At 37.4% G+C, this 21,900-nt stretch overlaps 1 protein-coding gene across 1 annotated transcript; it reads left to right on the top strand.

The window, feature by feature from the left end:
• Positions 1–8,013: 8,013 nt before the first annotated feature.
• On the top strand, positions 8,014–14,570 carry bmp4 (bone morphogenetic protein 4). Its single transcript, XM_065267457.2, has 4 exons — positions 8,014–8,331; positions 10,324–10,446; positions 11,058–11,407; positions 11,995–14,570. The coding sequence occupies exons 3-4, from the start codon at positions 11,065–11,067 to the stop codon at positions 12,846–12,848; spliced, it is 1,197 nt and encodes a 398-aa protein (XP_065123529.1). The 5' UTR covers positions 8,014–8,331; positions 10,324–10,446; positions 11,058–11,064; the 3' UTR covers positions 12,849–14,570.
• The last annotated feature ends 7,330 nt before the right edge of the window (positions 14,571–21,900 follow it).

Raw genomic sequence — 21,900 nt, 5'->3', positions numbered from 1 at the left:
TGCTCGGTTGACCATTTGTAGTACAATGTTGGGCAAAATTCATCATTTAGGAATCATCTCTCTTGAGTCATCAACAAAATGTTAAATGATATATGTACAGTACTGTGCAAAAGTCTTAGGCCACCATACCAGAATTAGATTAGTTGTTTTTGCAATGTTATATTGATCATATATAATTGTTTCTCAGTCTCTTTAATAGAATACATCCAGAAAATACAGGAAATGTGTGTATAGTGTTAAAAACTGAATAAAAATGTAAACGGATGTGTCAAGTTTTTATGGTAAACTCCCCTTCCACTTGAGCAATAGCAGAAACTGCAGGATCTCTTAAACCTAAATAAAATTAAATCTTAATTTCTAATTTTAAAGAAATTAGTAGTTTTACTTCATTCTGCCCATGCAAAAACACCCACAGACGATGCCTAAAGAAGACATTTAGTCCTGAAAATGTATTTTTTTTGTACATAGTTACTGTATTTTCTGTTTGTATCTTAATAAAATAGATTGAAAAATAAATATGGATGGACATTAAAATTTCTAAAACAACAAGTCTGGTGGTGGTGGCCTAAGACCTTTGTGCATATGGGACTGTGAATCGATATCAAAATCTGTCAAAAGACTGTAATTTAGATTAATCGCATGAATGTCCTGAGTTAACGCGTGATTAATTGCAACATAATCGCACATTTTCATCTGTTCTATTTAACACTTTTCAAGTTTTCCCCAACAGTCAATCAAACATTCACTTAAGACATATTAAAAATTATATCAGTGTGAATTCTTGACAAAACAGATATTTTTAAAACTTTAATTCTGTGTATATGTGTATATATCGAGGGTCGTGCATCTGCGTGCATGCTTCAGATGTGTCAGTCAACATGAGGAAGATCGTTTTTGAGTCTTGTCGCTTTTAATAACTCTTTTAACATTAATCAAGTCCTGCACTTTATTTCCTAACTCCTGCATGTTTTAAAACCCAAACCAAAATCTCAGATGCACAAGTGGATGGACACACATCCTTTACGCATTTTGGAAGATACACCTTTTAGAAAATGTACAAATAAAGATCATTTTAGATGTTTCATGACTATTTAAAAAGGTTAGCTACTGGCTAGGCCAAGGGTCAAACAGAAATTGCGCGTTGTGTTAATCGCATGTTAACAAAATTAGTGTTGTTAAAATTTATTTACGTTAATGTGTTATTAACTCATTAATTTTGACAGCCCTAATATATATATATATATACAGTATATTATTTTCTGGAAAGGTTATGACGTTGGTAAAAAGAACATTATTCCCACACATTAACTTCCCAAAGAGTGACGTAGAAATGTTGGAGCGTGTTTGAATGAGGCGTATAAGGCAGGCGTGGATAAGCCTTCTCCTTTAGAAAGAATATCTCTTTGGGATTGAGACTTTAATCTTTGCGACTTTACAGATTTTCATACAGTATGCACAAACAGCTTTTAACACTCTGAAGACAAAGGAAAACATGAAAGCGCATCAAATGACCCCTTTAATGTTTCTGGAAAGCCCCAAATGTGGATGATAACATAGAAAAAGTACACCTTTGCACCTAAAGAGTTCATATACATATGTATTTTATACATTTCTGTACCTAAATGGTAGATAGTAGAACCTTTTTAAAGCATAGATCCATTTTTTCTAACAGTGTTTTATTAGCATTTCACTTCAAATACATGAAGATGTTTAATTCTGTATTCACATTTAAATGTTTGCTCTACCTGTAATGTTTCTTCAGATAGAGAAAAAGGATTTTTGGAGTGTATCAGTTGGATCAGTACACTTGAACAGGGCCAGAAACACACTGGTTCTTACTCAGGGAAGTATGTTGCCCCGAGCGCTGCCAAGTTTTTCGGACCACTCCCAAAGTTATAGCAGCGCTCTGCTGGTAATCACATGCTAGCTGAAGGAGTTTGGGAGGGGCTTTGCTTTAAGAGCTCTTGTCCTTGTTTAATTATGTTTCTGGTGTTTGACCTAAAGGCTTCGGGTCTTGCTGGGTTGTTTTTTTTTCCCATAGTCCTTCACATAAATTGCACGGTGTCCCACTGAGAAATTATAAGCACGGAAATGCTGAGATCCAGAAACTGCAGGACTGCCCGATCGCACACTTTTCCATCAAACATCACTCAAATGTAATGAAAAGACACAAATCTTGTGAATATAAATGCGGGAATGAAACGGCATGCTTCAAAGCAGTATCTTGTAAAGCGTTACGATGTATCATCAAATCTTTTATAAATGGTATGATGATACATCCACGCTCATAATGTAGACACCATAAAGAGTTTATAGGATGTCTTAATGTAAGAGGACAGTCAATCTATTAAACTGTCACTCACTTTAAGTTAATGCTTTGACTACAGTAAAAAACATTTTATAGCTAGTTTATTCTGGTTTGAGTCGTAATTAATTCCAAATCTGTCAAGATCAAAGGATCAAATTAAAGCTTTGTTTTCACTAAACGCATAACAGACTCATCTTAATATAAAATCAATCATTTATGGTGGAACTGCACAGCACGTGACTTCCTTTGGTTAAATATTCCTGTTAGTCATTATTATAAACTAAAGGTTCATCTTTACTCATTGATGGTCTGTAAATCTAGTAAGGTGATTGAAACCCAGAATACTTGAATGTTGTCCTTCCAAGAGCCCGTGGTTCACACACACACTGAGATGTTAGCATTTTCCAACTGCTTGGAATTCCTTCCCGCCGTCCGGAGAGCACACACTGTGTTTTAAAACTTGTTGGGCCCTTTCAAGTTTTATTTGAAAGTATGTAATTACATTCTTGAAAAAATAACAGGTCTCTGGAGAGATTTATATTGAGTATTAAATGTCAAAGTTTGAAAAGACCCAGTTAACACTCGCTCATCCTCCTAAGAGCCTCTCAATGGCCTGAAATGTTAAGAGGGTTTAAGGATATGGATGTGCAGTTAAAATAAATATGCAGAAAAAAGAAAGAAAGAGAGAGAGAGAGAGAGAAGGAGAGACTAACACGGGTGCGAGAGAGTGCTGTCCCTTCCTTAAAAGGTTTCGGCAGGTAGAAAGTTTCACCAGGTTTTATTTTTGGCTTGTACTGTCTGTTAGTTTTATGCAAGAAGTTGTTGTTTACGGTTTATAATAAAATCGATGCTTCTGATTGTAAATAGATGAAGTATGTTTGAAAACATTTCAGTGTAAACTGTTTTGAGCAGTGTATGTACCTGCATCATTAACATTTACATTACAGTCTCATTTCTTTCACATCTCAAAGGTTTTATTGTCATTTTTGTATTGACTGGAATGCAGATTTCTTTGTCTTGCTAAGCTTCATTTTATATCTTACATACTGTGTTTTATCTCATACACAATAAAAAATGAAGAGTTTTTTCCAAAACCAGATATAAAAATTTAAAAATGTGTTTATTATTATGTTATCATGTTTATGGTGCTACTTAGCTGTATTTTTTAGTTATGAAGGCTTAAATCAAAACATACCAACTGCAGTTTGATTGATATTAATTGGACGATCAAAAAATTAGATTTTTGTTCTCTGGTTCTTGGAACCTAACTCTTTTTCACACATTTAAAGGTGCAGTGTGTAGATTATAGTGGCATCTAGTGGTGAGATCGCAAATTGCATCAAACAGCTCAGTCCACAAAAACACATAGAGAAGCTACGGTAGCCGGCTCAGGACAAAAATGTCATCATCAAAGATAATATTGTGATGAAACGCTCTCTGTAGATCAGTTTGTCCTACTGTAGAAACATGGTTGTGACTTTCATATAATGGGACTCGCGGTGGATGTAGATAAAAATGGCTCATACAAACAATGCAGTTCATTATGGAAGGTCTTTATGCACCACTAATATAGCTACCCAATCTCACAAGGTTGTGTGATATAGTCACATACATTTTGTATTCTTTTTTCATGATATTATCACGAATTTTCCGCATTTTTTTGTGATTGTATAACGAAATCATGTTTTCGTGCGATTAACACGTATTGGTTACTCAACTTCTTTTTCCTATTTTTAAACCATTTCGCTTCGATTTAGGGTTAGATTTGGTGCCTGCATTAGAATGTGCTTTATGTATTGATTTATAGTATTTTTTCTGATAAATTTTTTTGTATGTCGCCTGGCGGTAGGGTTAGAGTTGGGTTTGGGTAGGGATTAAGGATGCAGCGATTAACCGGTTTCACTATTAACCGCGCTTTAAAATGTCACGGTTAAGTAACCGTAAAGCCTCCGCTAGACCGCGTGTTTTTGTTTCACGCACGCACACACAAACCAGATCCACGAACCACCAAGAGGCGCGTGCGGCATGCGACATGCTTGTTAGCGCACTGTATGACAAAGCTCCGCGTTCAAAAGAATGTGTTCGCGTGACACGTCTCTGGTTGTTCGTGCATCTGGTGTGTGTGTGTGTCTGTGTGCGTGCCTGCACGGGTGCGTGAAAGAGCCACACTCCAATCGGTCTGTGCAGCATTAAAAACCTCCTCCTCGCGGATCAAATCCGGGCGGGGCTCCTGGTGGTCTGACTGCATTTAATAACGTTGAATTATTTTAACGCGTTAATGATTTATGAATTCATAGCATGAGTTAACACGCTAATGCTGCCAGTCCAAAATGACTCACAGAACCCAGTCCAGGATGACCCTGTGTTATTATTCGTCTTGAGAGGCTCTTATCATTTTTACTAATACTTCAAACAAATCAAAATAATATACATTTAGTTTTATAATATATTATAATATTATAATATATATTCAGTCCAAATATAAAATTAGATTTATTCAAAAGATCATTAAAATGAATAGCCTACAGGTTTCAAAAGGCACCTATACTGTTTAAGTCAAAGCCTGCTAGGTTATTATTATTATCATTTGTCCAAGAATTACAGAAAAAATACACAAACTGAAAATACAAAAGAATTTAGCAATTGTTAAAAAATTTATGAATGTGATTTTTTTACCTTAATGTTGTAAAATAAATGAGTCCATAATAACCGTAATAACCGTACAACCGTGATTATTTATCAGACTATAACCGTACCATCAAAATCTATAATAGGGAACCTAGTAGGGATGTCATTTTATGTAAATCTAACCCTAAACCGAAGAAACAATAGTAAGAAAATAGGACAAAACAATTGAGTAACCAATACGTGATAATCACACGGCAACAGGAATTCGCTATACGATCACGAAAAAACGCGGAAATTCGTGATAATATCACAAAAAAAGAATAAAAAATTTACGTGACTATATAACGAAATTTTGTGAGACTGGGTTGAATTATGTAGATTATTTTGCATTTCTGTCAATAGATCCTCCTAAAAATTACACACTGCACCTTTAAACTACACTTTCAAAAAAAAGATACATGAAGGCACAAAAGTTGTCAGTGGGGCGGTAACTTTTCAAAAAGGACACTTTTGTACCTAAAAGGTGCATATTGGTACCTCAAAGGTGGTACATATTAGGAACTTTTTAAAAGATACTGTCCCAGTGACAAAAGGTTTTAGTGTGTGTTTAGTTAAAATGGAAATGATGGAGGATAAAATTCTTCTGTTGCTATTGATTGTTTCATGTCTCGTATTTAATTTTTATTATTCTTTTCAATGACACTTTTCAGTCATTGATAATTTCTCCCTTTATATTTTTTATTTGCATACATATTATGAGAAAATATTTGCTGTCAAGACTAGAATATGTTGTGTGTTTAAGATTTATTCTTTTGACAGATCAACTTTGTGCATATAAAATCATACATGGGCAATTATTTTAGTATTGATAGCGATCTCTCTCTCTCTCATTTGTCTCTCTCTCTTTGTCTCTCTCTCTCTTTGTCTCTCTCTCTCTCTCTCTCTCTCTCTCTCTCTCTCTCTCTCTCTCTCTCTCTCTCTCTCTCTCTCTCTCTCTCACTCTCTCTCTCTCTCTCTCTTCTGATAGATCTGATGATTCAGTACTTACAGTGATGATTGCTTTTGAGTGTCAATACGTCCTCTTAGTTTAAAGGAACATTCTCAAGTGCTCTCATCTTCTGATAAAAGAAGCTTTTAAATCATTTAAGAAAATTCCCCTCCGTGACCTCCGGAGGTCCAACACGCTGAGCTTCACAAAGGTTCTGGACAGTGTTGTGGCAAGAGTGTCTTCTAACACTTCCAAAACAAACTAAAAAAAGTCCTCCACACTTCAGCATGCAGCTCTGATAAGTTCATCTTCACACATCTTCTAGCCAGCTGTCAGAGGAAGAGAGATAGACAAACTGTGTGTTAATGGAGAGACATGTTGAAATACAGCATCATAGATTGCAGGCAGATCAGAGACTTACCATTTTAAATAAACACTGTATTTATTCATTTGACGTATATATTTACTTTAACAGATTTGCTTTTACTTCAAATATACGTGCACAATTAAGTTTAAATATACATTAGTCTTCTGGTCTTGTGTATGAGTTCAAGTTCATATATTTGTTTAAAAACAAATAATGCAAAAAAAAAATATTTTTTAGTTTTAAATAGCTTCATTCATATTTTGTAAAAGCAAGTTAGCACTTTAAATGTAAATGTTTGACAGATAAACATGAGAGACATGATGTGTGATATCTTGCCGTCAGACGTCAGAGTTCACTGCTAAACATCACACCAATAATTTTACTAAAACCTGTCTGTTCCATGTTAACTTATGTTCTTATCAGTGAAAAACCCTTCACAAATTTGTTATTAGTGCGCCTATCTTGGGAAGGTCTTCATTTCTCTCAGTTTCAACGAAGAAGCGCTAGAATATTTGTCATCTACTCTGGTTATGATGCAACATCAGTTTCACAATATTAGCTCATATTACCCCTAAATAATCCTCACGTTTGCTTCTCTTTTAGGTCAAGCAGGGGGATTAAAATAGTTTGTCCTGTGAATGTATGCATGCTGTGGCTAATAGCATTAAATGAAGCACTAACTGAAGAATGCAGCGGTGAGCGAGACCTATAGTGTAAGTGTTATTGGATCATCAGGTGCATGTCTGCACTGGTAAGGTCTTGACCAGGAGAGAAGATGAGAGGACTGTGTTATGACACTGAGCAGAGGTCGCTTCTCTTAATTATGGGCTGGCGTTCATAGCTAAGTGTTAATAACCAGACCTGATCTCAAATGAGGTGAGCTGTTGACCTCTTTAAACACCTGACGGCCTATCAAACGCAGTGCGGGACATGAAACGTTCTTTGGCACCCCCAACAGGAGGAAATATTTGCACGTGCACACACAGGATTGAAGTAAATAGGATTTTTCTACGACCAAAGACTCAGATTGTGTGTATGGGGGAGGATGAGCACATGTATCACCTTGAGCCAGACAGGTAAGTAATATGGTAATGAGAGTGTCTGCGAGGGTTTCTTCTCACACCGGGGGTTAATTGTTATTATAGGGGCAGAAGGTCAAAAGCCTTCCAACATGCACAGTTTTCCACTTAAACAAGACACTTTATATGATTGCTTTCTATGAGGGTTCACTTTAAATCTGAGTTGATCGAATGTTTTTCATCAATTAAGGAGGTAGCGGTCAGGCAAAAAAGCATTTCATACAAACTAAGACTGAACAGGTCAGAAACCAAATATTTATTTACCTCAGAGATGCCTTTATCCAAAGGTATACATTTTTATTAGGAATCAAACCCACAACCTTTCGCACATGCTCTAGCTATGCTGTTATGTTCAACAAATAGTTATTATGACTTCATATTCTGATTACATTAGATTTAGTCAAAATACATGATTGTGCTGGTGCATTAAAAAAAACCTACTCAAGATTAGAACCCCACACATCTTCTGAAGCTCTAGAAGCAGCCTTCATTTTTAAGAGTATACTTTATTTTCATGCTATCCTCTACTCCCTGGTCTGCGTCACTGCAGTGTGGTCAACCCATATGATGAAATCTCCACAGACAGTGTAATGGATAACATGTGTTTGCTGTTGAACCCTATACTCAGTATATATTCACAGTCTGAAAGAGATCTCATGTGGGGTTTATCAGAGGTGTTGGGTGAAGCTCAGTGGGTTGAAAGCGTAGGGGTGGAGGCAGGAGATCTCTATAGGGCGGACACATAAAACTGGCAGTAGATCTGGATGTGTGATCAGTCGCTGAGGTTCTCTTTGCACTCTTGGACATCTGTGGAGCTACAGAGATCTGCTCGTGCGTTATTGTGATGGATATAATGTGCTAATTTCTCCAGGCTTTTGGACTTTGTTGGTGTTTGTAGTGTCTTCTGTTGAAAACTTCGTCTATTCTCATCTCCGGGATAACGTTTGCACCTTTACCAATGGTAAGCTGGTATTGTCGTGTTTTATGGAGTATTTTATACTCAACTATCATGAACTTCTGTAGTATTTTGATGTAGTTACTGTCAGACGCGTACAACAGCTTGGATCCTTTGACACAAAAGCATTTTTAAAGCATTACGCGGTTCGCGCGCGCACGCGTTTTGGGTACTTTTGCGCATAACTGAATAAGCTTTCACGCGCCATCTACACTAGAAGTGAACGACGCGAATGATTTGAACGATCCTTTTATAATAATATTAAGAGCTGTATGCAACGCTTTTTATTTTAATCCATAACGCTGCGCGCAAAGCCCATTGGTAAGTCAACGCTTAATGCGTGAAACAGCGCAGATGTCACACACCAGTCTGAGTATTTCTGTAACTTTGTCGCTTCGTACACACTTGATAGTTTACACAACTAACGATTTTAGACAACTAAACGTGATCACACACACACACCTGACCGCGCGCGTGCAGTATAGTAAAGGCGTCCACTGGTTACTCATCAATGTACGCTTAATAATAATATTAATACTAATGCATGACATGGCATGCCTGTTCATTTCAAACACGTGTTGCGCATTGATAGGCTATACCTAAGATTTGAGTTTTGTCGTTTTTTTATTTTCTGTTCTTAATTTTGGAAAGTTCAACAATGAAAGTTTAACAGCTGAGTGAATATAAATCAGTATTTTTTTGACCTGGAGACCTGAGCTATGTCTTATAGGAGTTGCTGATGCCATTAAAACATTTCTGGGCTCAATTTTGACAAAGACACAGCAAAACATGAGTTTAAAAATGGATCATATGTTAATCTTTAGACCTCAAGAAGGTTACTTTCTGTTACTGGTTTCTGTTGTCTTGATGTTATCTGCTGGAGTTTGTTTGGTCAGTAGTACAACACATATTTAGTCCAATACATGAGTTTTGTTTTATTTTGCATGTTTTTAAGGTAAAATGCTGACATTGGGTCTGTTACTGTAGTAACCTGCGGCTCTTGTGCCATACAAGTAAAGAAGCAATAATGTAATTCAGCAGGGTTGTGTACAGCTTTTCCTGATTTTGCCAAATTAAAGGAAGCAGAGAGCACTATAAACGAGAATCTTTACAACAGCACATGTACTGCACTTCATCGTCAAACACATCAAAAAGAGATCCTGTAAATATTTAGGCTAGTATTTGTAGGCTTTTAAACAAGAGTAGGTGGTCTGAAGTAACCCTTTGTTTGTGCTTTGTGTTCTTTCACGTACACATACTATTGCACTACACTGCTGGAAATCACAATTTTTCAAAGCAAATGTTAAGACACGAACCCACAAAGTCGTCTCACCTTCGTGCACAAACTACATCTTACTTGATCCAAACTACACAACTGTTGCTTGACTGTGTGGACACACAGCACTCATGGCCACACACACATGATGTTTTTGTTAATATGCATCATTCCTGTTGTAATGCTTGGATCTGCTCCAGTAGAACTTGATCCAAGAAATGACAAAATACATGCGTCGCTTTCACTCGAGCATTAAGCTCAGCTGTGGATTTAGTGATGCCATTGTTTTCTGAGACCTTTCACAAGCACTTGTGATTGTTATTACTGCGTTTCCTCTCTTCATTCACTGATGTCTCTTTTGCTAGAAATGTGTCCACCATTTGATGGTGTGTGTGATACAATGAGAATGAACAGATCAGATCAGTGTACTGTCACTATATAACATTGTGGGATTTTGAGGGAGGGTGCTAAAGACTATTTAGGGGAATTCACCTTCAATTGCAGACCATTATTAAAAGAGGCCTCTTTGTTAAGAAACAAACCTCTTCTTTTTATGTAAATTTGAATTGCCGGTGTTTTCACGCCTGCTGGTCTTTGAGCGGAAGTGACGCACAACTTACTTCTCATTGGTGTTTTGGGGGGCAAATTGCTCAGGTGCTCGGTTAGGAAAATATATCACACGATCCATACCAATGCCAATCAAACTTTTGCCTTTCTTTCAGGAAAAAAACCTCAGGAGAGTTCTTCAACAGCCTTTCAGGAACACGTAACCTTTACCTGAAGAACTTGTCCTGGATCAGCTCTCGACAAACATGGACTGTTTTCCCATGCTTTATTTTCTGTCGGTAAGTGGGCCACGCCCATCCACTTTCCGTCGCGTGACAGGGTTGTTACATATTTTGGGAAAATTGAAAGGAATTAGTCACTCGTTCACTTTTATTCCACTGAGATGTGTGTGGTTGGGTGTAGTCGTCGTGTGACATCAGTTTAACTAGCATATAATTCAACTTGTAGTGCAATTATTTATGAATTATTTGTGTATTGTCATGAGGAGCGATATCTAATTGCTATTGTAATATAATACAGTAAACGACTGCATTGGACAAATACACAGTAGAAGAGTGTTAATGTAAATGCTTTTAGGTACACAAGGTGAATTTTGTGTTGTGTAAGATCACATTTTATATCACAAAGTAAGTACGCTTCTTTAGCTACAGTAATTTTACTGTAATTTAAATTTTTTTCATTGCTGTCATAGCGTAGCAACTGTTTGAAGTTAATGGTACTTTTAACAATTTACAGTTGACATGTTAATGTCTAGCACATTAAATAGCACAAACATTCTTGCACACTTTTCAGTACAGAGGCTTTTACACAAAGCATTAAGACTGAAACTTTTTTATTTGAAGGACTTCATTCTGTGAAGTCTTACTAGTTTTCTCATTCCTTCCACCAGAGACATCATGATTCCTGGTAATCTAATACTGATGGTTATTTTATTATGCCAAGTCCTACTGGGAGAGAGCAGCTATGCTAGTCTAATACCTGAGGAGGGGAAGAAGAAGGTCTCGTCTCATCATCTGGGTCATGACCTGCTGCTGGACTTTGAAGCCACGCTGCTGCAGATGTTCGGGTTGCAGATGCGTCCACGACCCAGTGACTCAGCGGTTGTGCCCCAGTATCTGCTCGATCTGTACCGTCTGCAGTCCGGAGAGCTGGAGGACGCTGCGGGTCACGATGTCAGCTTTGATTATCCTGAGAGATCTACGAGTCGAGCGAACACTGTGAGAGGATTTCATCACGAGGGTAAGCCAACAACATACAGACAGCATATAAAACATAACTCGGTGTTTAAAAGCTAGCAGACCACATTATCAGAAACTTTTGGAAATAAAATGTATGTTCAGTATAGCAAAGGGCCAATTGTTTTGTATCGTCATGTTCGTTTACCTAAATGCGTTAGGGTTGACACCTCATTGAAAAACAGATAAATTAGAATTTGTAAAGCTTAAACAAAATCTCTGTGATTTAAAAACAGATGGTGGTCTCTTTGGTGCCAATGACACTTTACATCCTATCCTTTAGATGTGTTATGGTTGACACCACATTGAAAAATAAACTATGAAGTTAAAAGGGCATCAAAATGTAGTTGATCTGTGCTTTTGTGAAACAGAACTTAATGAATCTTTGTACTTTAATGAAGCCTGAAATCTGAAGGTTCACCACCAACATTTTAGTTTGTAGCAGCACAGTGTTCAGCTTTTTTAAAGTACGCATGGACCATGTTTGCTCAAAGTTCATTGTCCTTATGTATCAATATTGTAGATAATATAATACATTTGAAATTGCTAAAGGAATCGGTGTCCTGATGTATTTTTCTTGCTCGTCTCCAGAGCACATGGAGAAGCTCCAGGCAGACGGCTCATCTGAGACTCCTCTACGTTTCCTTTTCAACCTCAGCAACATCCCTGAGGATGAGCTCATCTCCAGCGCTGAGCTTCGTCTCTACAGGCAACAGATAGATGATGCAAACTCAAATCTCGAGCACAATGGAGATGAAAGTCTCCATCGAATAAACATTTACGAGGTGTTGAAGCCTCCGCAGGCCGGCCAGCTCATTACGCAGCTCCTGGACACCCGGCTGGTGCGTCACAACGCGTCCGCGTGGGAGAGCTTCGACGTGAGTCCCGCCGTGTCGCGCTGGACCCGCGACAAGGACTCCAACCACGGGCTAGCCGTGGAGGTTCTGCACCTGAACCGGACCCCCCGCCACCAGGGGCGCCACGTGCGCGTGAGTCGGTCCTTGCACCCGGTTCCGGGCGAAGACTGGGACCAGCTACGGCCGCTGTTGGTCACTTTCGGTCACGACGGCAAAAGTCACCCGTTGACGCGTAGAGCGAAGCGCAGCCCCAAGCAAAGAGGCCGAAAGCGCAATCGCAACTGTCGGCGGCACGCGCTGTACGTCGACTTCAGCGATGTGGGTTGGAACGACTGGATCGTGGCGCCGCCCGGGTACCAGGCGTACTACTGCCACGGGGAGTGCCCGTTTCCCCTGGCCGACCACCTGAACTCCACCAATCATGCTATTGTACAGACGCTGGTTAACTCTGTCAACACCAATATTCCCAAAGCTTGCTGCGTTCCCACAGAGCTCAGTGCCATCTCAATGCTCTACCTGGATGAAACGGATAGGGTGGTCCTGAAAAACTATCAGGAGATGGTGGTAGAAGGGTGTGGCTGCCGTTAAGCGGACATATACGGACGTTTACACCTGAATGTTCAGACTTGGACACTTATTTATAACGTTTATGTTGAGGTGTTTGTTGTTTGTGTCATTTTTTGTCTTCTTCTTGACCATATGATCATATATTTTGACAAAAAATATCTATATATATTTATATCAACATAATAAAACAAAAGTGTTCTTATTTTAAATATGTAATTCAGCTGTACAGCTTTTCATAATGTATATCAGACTGTAATAAGGGTTTTTCTAAAAAAAAAAACGCCACTAAAATGTTTATTTACTGCTAGTATTTATTTGTTTAATACAAAAAAGAAATACAGTACACGCTCTCCCATCTGACCTGCTATATGATCCAAAGAGCGAGAGCATTGTTTGTCTACTTAAAATAGAGCACTGTGTGAATCTCAAGAGAATCGATGTTAATGTTTTATCAGTCAAAGAAATCTGATACGTGTCACTTTTTCCTCCAACATTTGATCACAAAAAACATCTTCCCAATATCATTTTCAAATAAATTGTAAAACAATTCAACAACAGTGTGAGATAATAATAATAAAGGTGTTGTGTACAGCTTTATCAGTGTTTCATGCATTACGATGGCATCTTACGCATTTTTTTTATATTTAAACATTTTGGGGCAGTTTCATGGACAGGGCTTATCCCAGTCTAATGTTTGAGCTGCTTTAATTTAAAAACATCTTCCATCTTAATATACATTAGTGCCATTGCTTTGTCTCAAGATGCACACCAGTGTTGTTTTTTTTGTAAGGTATGTTTGTAAAAACTACTTAAATGTCCTAAAATAACTATTGCATTGTCCTGGAATAATCTAAACCCTATCCAGGAAAGTTGAAGTTTGTCCACTTAAAACACCATTTGAGACCATTTTGGGGGGGGGAATAAGAAAAAAACCTACACTAGTAAACAGCTGTATGCAAAATAGTGGTTGTGTTCTGTATGGTTCAACTAATGTGATATTTACAACAGATTTCTTTATATTTGAGTGAAAAAGATACATTTATATTGAAAAGTTATAGTGTATCTGTAGGTTTACTTTTTAAGTCCTGCCATCAAAAACAAATAAAAGATATTAGGACTGTGACATCATCCTTGCTGTTTTACTCTCAGATGACTGTATTACAGTAAAACACTTATCAATGAAGTAAACGGTGAATAAATAAATACAGTCGTGAATCTTGAGGAAATGTTAATGTGTGAATGTACAGCATCGTGACGTCACGTCATCTCCAGCAGAGGAAACAGCAGGGATAAAAAGCTTCACAATAGAGACGAGACACTGATGTTATTGACACGTCTGGAGACGCGGTGACGCGCCGCTCCTCTGTCTCTCGAGTCGCGACGCGTCTGCAGACAGACAGACTGTCAATCACTCTCATTTACGGCAGCGGAAGCGCGCGCTTATCACGCGTTTGTTAAATCCACACAAATAATCTCTGGTGTTGTGTTAATAAAACACAAACACTGTAAAGGAAACACAACGCGTGTTATTATGTGAAAGAAATACGAAATACGATTTAGGGACCATTTGATTCTCCGTTTTAATTTGTCAGCAACCTATACTGAAATGATGTTTATTAAGATATCAAATATTTACTACGCTGATTCTACGTTTTTTTTTTTATTAAGACTTAATGTAAAGAGGAAATATTGTTAATGTAAATGTATTGTATATTGTTGTTGTTGCAAGATCTGCTTAAGAAATACATTTTGGGTTATTATCGGGAAATGGTGTCCCGGTGACTATTTCATGATTTTATAAAAAATATATATAGTCCTACTACCTTCCTTTTTTGACATTTTTAGTTTACTGTAAAACATTTGCTGTAGTTATGCAGCAGTTTGTCAGTAATGTACTGTAGATTTATATTTATCTAATTTTTTGGAAACAGTTTGTTCAAACTTTAATGAACATTAAACATAAATTTTTTATCTTTACAGAATAAAATGATAAAATAACAGCCTCATGCAAAGCGTTCTGGGAACCAAAAATCCTCATCAACCTCTTTTTTTCCTGATTTTGTTTTCCAAAAACACCTTGCATAATGCTGTTCATTTGCTGTACAGATAAAGTCTTGTCAGTGTTTAATGTTCATTTATCTTTGTTGTCAGTAAATAACATAAATGTAAATCTACAGTAAGTTACTGGCAAACCAGTAATATATCATTTATACAGACATTTTAACAAATATATTGGTCACAATAATTATGGAAAAATTAACTGTGTAAATAATTTTTTGACAAAATACATATTCATCATATCATAAATTAGTATGTAATTGACTACAATGCACACACTGTAAAAATTGCTGTAATTATGCAGCTGGTTGCCAGTAACTTACTGTAGAAGATAAAGACTGAAAATGTTTCATGTTCATTTAACTTTAAACAAACTGTTGCACGTAAATAACTTAAATGTAAAATCTACAGTAAGTTACTGGCAGCTAGTTTCCAGTAATACCCATTAAGTAATTTCTATAGAATTTTTTTACAGTGCACTGAAACAGAATATTAAAACCAGACTTTTGAAGAGTTTCACTTTAAAATGTTGGGTTGTTTTCAGTCCAGTGTTGAGAAAAAGGGATGAATCCAACCATTGGGCTAAATTAACCCAGAAAAATGTTTATTTGTGACGCAATAATGGGTTAAAACAACCCTAATAGGTTGGGTTTGTTCCTTTTTACCCATGCTGGACTGAAAAGAACCCAGCACAGATGATATGAAGTCTTACCTGTGTTTGATGTTGGAGGAGAGGTCCTGGCACAACTCCAGAGGAGAATCACGAAATGTGATTTCTTGAAAGCAGTAACCTTTAAATACAATGATAAAAATGCAGATGTTTTTAGATTGGATTGGAGTGAGTCTGTTTCCTGAAAATGCACAGATTATACTATGATTGATGAGTAAAACAAGCATTATCATCTTTAATCTCTGAAGAGGAGATAAGGGAGGGAAGCCTGTGACATTTGTCTTCTCGCTTAGCTTTCGTCAGATTACCTGAGCCTGGAGGTGACGGCTGCCACTTTCTCTTTGAAGACTATATCAGACACAGATTATGTCAGATGAGGCAAGACAGGAATTTCATTTTAAAGTGGCTGAGGGCAGCGGTGAACAAACCGCCCTGCGTGAAGATAACATCACTCAAATCTCTCATGCAGAAACGTATCAAAACACTTTAAATCACCAAATTGTCCGTATTGATTTGATAATTTTCCAGTTTATGTCACTTATTATAAGATCTTAAGTATTTGTTATTGTCCTTTCAACACTTCACATGGTTATGCATGATGAGTCTCTTGATTGGCCCTAAGGTTGAGGTTTGACCTGCGTGCTGTCCGTCAATGGTTTAAGCACTTAAAGTGTTTGTTGTTGAGACAGAGTCTCTCTGTGCGGTCGCGAGCTCAGACGTGTCTCATCACGCATTAAGCATGCAGCGGTGGATGTGTGGTTTGTTTAGATGGGAGGAGATGGTGTGGCTAATAACGGCTGATGGAGGTGCAGATGGAGGTCAGATCCTCTTGTTTCATTCCCTCACTAACTGAGCCGAGCAGGTGATACGTTACACGCCGCCACTTCACATCTTTACAACAGCAGTGTAATTGGTGTCACCCGGGTTCAGCCTGGCACTGAGGTGTACCTGACACCTGCACTCTTAAAAATAAAAGGTGCTTAGTGATGCCATAGAAGAACCATTTTTTGGCTGATTGGTTTCTTAAAGAATCTGTTTAATGTAGTGAAAAAAGATTAAAACACTATGCAGACAGGCCTAACCACAGACTTAAATGCATGTCTTAAAAATACATCATTGTTTTATCTCTAGATGCACACCAATAATGTTTTCTTTTGTAAGGTATGTTTGTAAAAAATGACTCAAATATTTTAAAATAACCAAGGCCTGGCTTAATCTAAATCGCCCCTGCATGACTCTATCACATTAGTCAAATAAAATGATGTCTCGGTTGGGTACAGTGTGACCTGTAAGTGATTTACTGAAAGCACAGTGAGGAGTTGTAACACACATGTGGTTTTGACAACAAATAACCATTAGACACCATTAGTGTCAGAAACACATGTTAGTTAAACATCTCCCTTCACAAAGACTCATAAAGTATTAATGAGGAAAAGTGGCTGTAGGGATTTTCGCCAGTGAAACAATTATCAGCACTGCTGTCAGTCAAGTTTCTGACTGATCAAAGAGATTAAAGATTATTACTTAGTCAGTGGATAAAATGTCCTAAAATCTCAAAAAACTAAACAGAATCTTTTGTTGGCATACAGTAACACAAGTAGTTATGAAATGAATACTGTGACTCATTTGGAGGAATTTGATGACAAAATCTTAGGGCAGCAAATTACAGAAAAGTCTTCATTATTTGGAGAAACATCCCAGCGAGCAATAGCCATTATTTCACTGTTATTTTTGGCTATGAGTAACCCACTTGTAGCCAAAACAAACTTGAATTTGGTTACTTGTGGTTTTTGCCAAAATAACTTGTGAGATCATGTAAGCAAAGTCATTAGGTTTCATTTATTGGTTTATGTTATTTCGTTTACTTTGGGCCATGGTTAGATGTCTATTCAATTTTCACTGAAAGCCAAATTTTGCCTTGTTTTAGCCTTGACATCTGGCCTGTTAGACGTCTTTTAAATGCAAAATTGCTTGTTGGGATGTATGTAGGCGAAACGATGCAGACGCTATCTCACCTCGCTTCTTTCATTTACAGATAGATCAGCAATAGTCTTGACAACGCTTTTACTGGTAAAAAATTCTAAATTTTACATTTATGTTATTTATTGGCAACAGTTTATTTAAAGTTAAATGAACATTTACAAAATGAATAAATGAAACATTTTTTTAGTCTTTACCTTCTACAGTAAGTTACTGGCAACCAGCTGCATAATTACAGCAACATTTTTACAAGTAATGAGAAATTGCAATTGCAACGTTTTCCTGACAATAATGTCACAATAAAGAAACACAATAGTCCTGTAACCTTAATATATTATGCAAAACATAAATATTTTGTGTGTAAAACATAAATCACACACTGTAAAAAATAGCTGTAATTATGCAGCTGGTTGCCAGTAACTTACTGTAGAAGATAAAGACTGAAAATGTTTCATGTTCATTTAGCTTTGAACAAATTGTTGCCAGTAAATTACATAAATGTAAAATCTACAGTAAGTTACTGGCAACCAGCTGCCGGTAATACTGTAATTTCTACAGAAATATTTTACAGTGTAGTCCTGGGATGGATGTCGCGATTCTGATCACAGATCAGATGTAGTTTATTTTGCAGGTAAATGGCCCATTGTCTGGGTTAGGCACCTGTCAGCAGTGGGTTTGGCTGAAATGCACACAGCTAATAATCAGAAGTGCTGTTTACATTCAGTAGTGTAAATATCAAACATTAATGACGTTTAAAGATTGATCTTCATGTCAAGGTTTATTGCACTTTGGTTGTAAACGTCCCATCATTTCTCATTCAGTAGTAAAGCTTTGATGTGTAGATGTGAAGCTCTTTTGTTTTGGGTGTACTGGTGTAATTTTGGAGCAGGGCAGCGCGTCTCTGCGGTGGGCTTTTCGGCCCTCTTGTTTCATTAGGTACAGCTAATGAATAGATGGCTGTCGGATATCCCCGCTGCTCACTGTCTACTGGTCTCTACTTATATCCCATCATGCCTCTTAATCCTTCAAACAGGTGTTGTACCCTTGCGTTTGAAGTCCCTGCCTGTGGCCTTTAGTTTTGCCAACACAAGAGTCCTTGTTGTTTTAAATATGGGGTTTTACATCTATTTATAAAAACTTATAATGAAGTTGTGGAAATTGTGTTTTAAAAGAAATGTTTACCAGAAAATCTATGCATTAAGAAAACTGGCATTTCTTAAAAAATGATGAATATTTTTCTGTTTCTCTGAGCATAAAGTAAACGTGTAAAATGTGTTAATATGTGTCTTAATCTGAGAGATTTTCGTATGTTTCTTCTCCTCATACGGGCAGGTAAAGGAGACTCGCTCTTTGTACGCTGCCGTTTGAAAGCGCACATGAGAAACAAGATCCGTCACTCGATCCCAGGGCAATTACATCCACAATAGACCGCTTATTTATTCCACATCCTTTGATTTTCGAATCAAAATGATTTAAAAATAAATAAATAAAATCAATGTTTACTCCTGTACATATAAGCATGTCTGTTTTTTGCACATGGATGGAGTCGTCGTCCGAGCATGTAGCAGACGCGGGCTTTAAAAGCAGTGGAAGGGTTTAGAGCGCAGACCAGTCAAGCTTTTTCTCATGTTTGCAGACAGACAGGAGGGAAATCGTAGGGGGGTCATTCCCACCCTTTTCCTTTTTTCTGTCGGTATTCTTTCACTGAAAGGAGTGTGACCATCGGATCCGCCTGGGATGAAATGTCATATCTCAGAGTGATCTTTATCTCTTAATTGCTTCCTTTGTCTCCCATGATTCCCCAGGCCCTGCTGTGCCTCTGTGGGCAGGCCGGGCTTTGAAGTGTCAGGAGATGTTATGGGGATCCGGACCGAGTCGTGATGCAGGTTGAGACTGAAGAGGGTGCGTATGATGGTCGCTGGGAGCTCCAGCTAAAGTTACTTCAGACCAAATCATGCTTTAACACAACCGGCATCTTTCTTTCTTTATGCCCATTGCTTTAAATTTGTTTGCTCGCCTTTTCTAAACCCACATGCCGTCATGTCATGTTTTTGTGTAATGCAAAGCTTTGTTTAGATGGGACAGAACTTACGATCATCTCCTGAAGTCATATAATAGCTTTGTATAAAAAACAGACCAAAAGATAAGTACAAAGAGCGATGTTTAATTGTGACGTGTGCTGTATGTTGTCAGAAGGGTCAAATCTGGCATGTAGAGCGTGGACATGATTAAAATTTCAGAGCTTTGATCAAAAGATCATCATTGAAGGTCAGATGAAATGAAAGATGTGAGCTGTGTTGTGCTTTCAACGTGTTGTTTGTTGTGGAAAAATACCTGATTCTTCAAAAATTCTCCTTACCTGGAAAACGACACCTGGAGTAAAAAATGGCAGATTTTTAAATCTGTGCGTGAACTTTTATTGTAAAAAGATAAACATAATATTGTGCCGCAAGTACATTACTTTGTGGTTTTGTATGTTTTTCATCTTTGTTAGCATATAGTCAGCGAGCTGAAGTCAGTCCGATCCTCCGCAGGGACGAGAGCAGATGTTCACTTCAGTGTGGCAGCAGGCCAAACATGAAATATTTTACAGAAGAAAAGTGCAGAAGAAATCAAAGCAGGGAGGAACAGTCCATTGCTTTCAAACATCAGTTGGGATGTTTTAGCGAAGACAGCTGGGTTTTGACGCAAACGGCCCCTGCGAGCTTCAGTAACCAGCACATGCATACAAACATTGTCAATGTTACATGTGTCTTAGATGCGTGTACAGAAATGAAAGAGACAAACACATCATGGAGAAGAGCCACAGCTGTATGTGTAAAAGTTCATCAACACAAATGCTTTTGCACAGAAATTTGCACCCCCTGCTGGTAGGAGGCATTGCAATAATTCACCAACCAACTTTATTCATTCATTTTATTTACGGTATTTGTTTGGAATTCATAACTGAAGTGAAATGTAGAAGATGAGATGAAAAAGACGTTTTGATGGTGTTTTTAGAAGTTAACCCTTCACTTTAAAAAATTTTGGGTTGCTTTTAACCCAGGGCTGGGTAACTTTTGGACAGAACACATTTCTGAGTTAAAATGCTGGGTTATTGTTAATCAACCTTGTTGAAACAACCCATTATTTGGATCATTTTAACCCAGAAATGTGTTCTGTCTAATAGTTACCCAGCCCTGGGTTAAAAACAACCCAATATTTTTTAGAGTGTTGTATTGTGTTCTCTGTAAATTTGACCCATTTTGATTTTTAGGTGTTTGGAAAAAACTGTGTATTCTTGTTTGCTTAAAATTTTGTGACTTTTTCTCATTAAGGGCCATGAACAGCCATGCAAAGTGAGGATAAACTGAATATTTTGAACACGAATAATGTTTTGTACGATTTTGATGTTGGCAGAACAATTTGATCTATATTTTGTTGTTCCAAGGAAATTGTAAATACATTTATTGCGTACCTGTTGGTGTTTTCTTACCCTGGATTTCTATTTTCAATGTATATGTAAAGTTGACGAATTTGGACCCACACAAAATCCAGAGGTGAAAACAGGTGATGAGAAAAAGATGCAAGGTGTGCTCCACAAAACATGACGCCAAGCACCATTTGTGTAAAATGCAAGAAGGCAGAAAGCTCATGTTTGATGTGTGCACATCATGTCAACAGTGATTTTTTCAATTTGTTCAAAGAACAAAAGATGAACCTGTTTAGGAAAATAAAAGTTCGATTTTATTTCACACCAATGTGTCTTAACAATGTCTTAAAGGTACAGTGTGTAAATTGTAGTGCCATCTAGTGGTGAGGTTGTTAATTGCAACCAACGACTCAGTCCACTGCTCACCCCTCGCTTATGAAACACATAGAGAAACTACTGTAGCCACCACTGGACAAACATGTCATAGTAAAAAAAATGTGTCTGTTAAGGGCTTCTGTAAAAACGTCTCATTCTAAGGTAATAAAAACATAACGGTTCATTATGAAAGCTCTTTATACAACCCTGACAATATAGTTTTGTATATTATTTTGCATTTCTGTCAAAACATCCTTCTAAAAATTACACACTGCACATTTAAATATGTGTATGTTAAAAAACGAAACCTTGTAATTAAAAGTTCAATGTTACATTAGTTTATTTTCAACATTTGTTAAAGGAACAGTATGTAAGAAATTTATATCGATTAATCATAAAATGGCCCTGGTATGTCACTAGACATTAAGAAATCATTTTCATTTCAAATATTTATATCACTGAGAACAGTGGTCTGGCCAGGATATTGTCATTTAAAAAGTGGAGTTGCAGCCCTCAACTGATGTTTATGTTGTCATTTTGTGCATTGGACACCAGTTGTGTGATTGCAGTACCAGTTT

The sequence above is a fragment of the Paramisgurnus dabryanus genome, chromosome 17, assembly GCF_030506205.2.
Source record: "Paramisgurnus dabryanus chromosome 17, PD_genome_1.1, whole genome shotgun sequence".
Taxonomy (NCBI): Eukaryota; Metazoa; Chordata; class Actinopteri; order Cypriniformes; family Cobitidae; genus Paramisgurnus; species Paramisgurnus dabryanus.
This window is presented reverse-complemented; position numbering and strand designations above follow the sequence as displayed.

What these genes read in the sequence shown, in the direction of transcription:
- bmp4 (XM_065267457.2), top strand. Translation starts at nt 11,065, where the DNA reads ATGATTCCTGGTAATCTAATACTGATGGTTATTTTATTATGCCAAGTC. An exon ending in GAGAGGATTTCATCACGAGG is followed by an intron (nt 11,408 to 11,994) that starts GTAAGCCAACAA and finishes GCTCGTCTCCAG; the next exon opens with AGCACATGGAGAAGCTCCAG.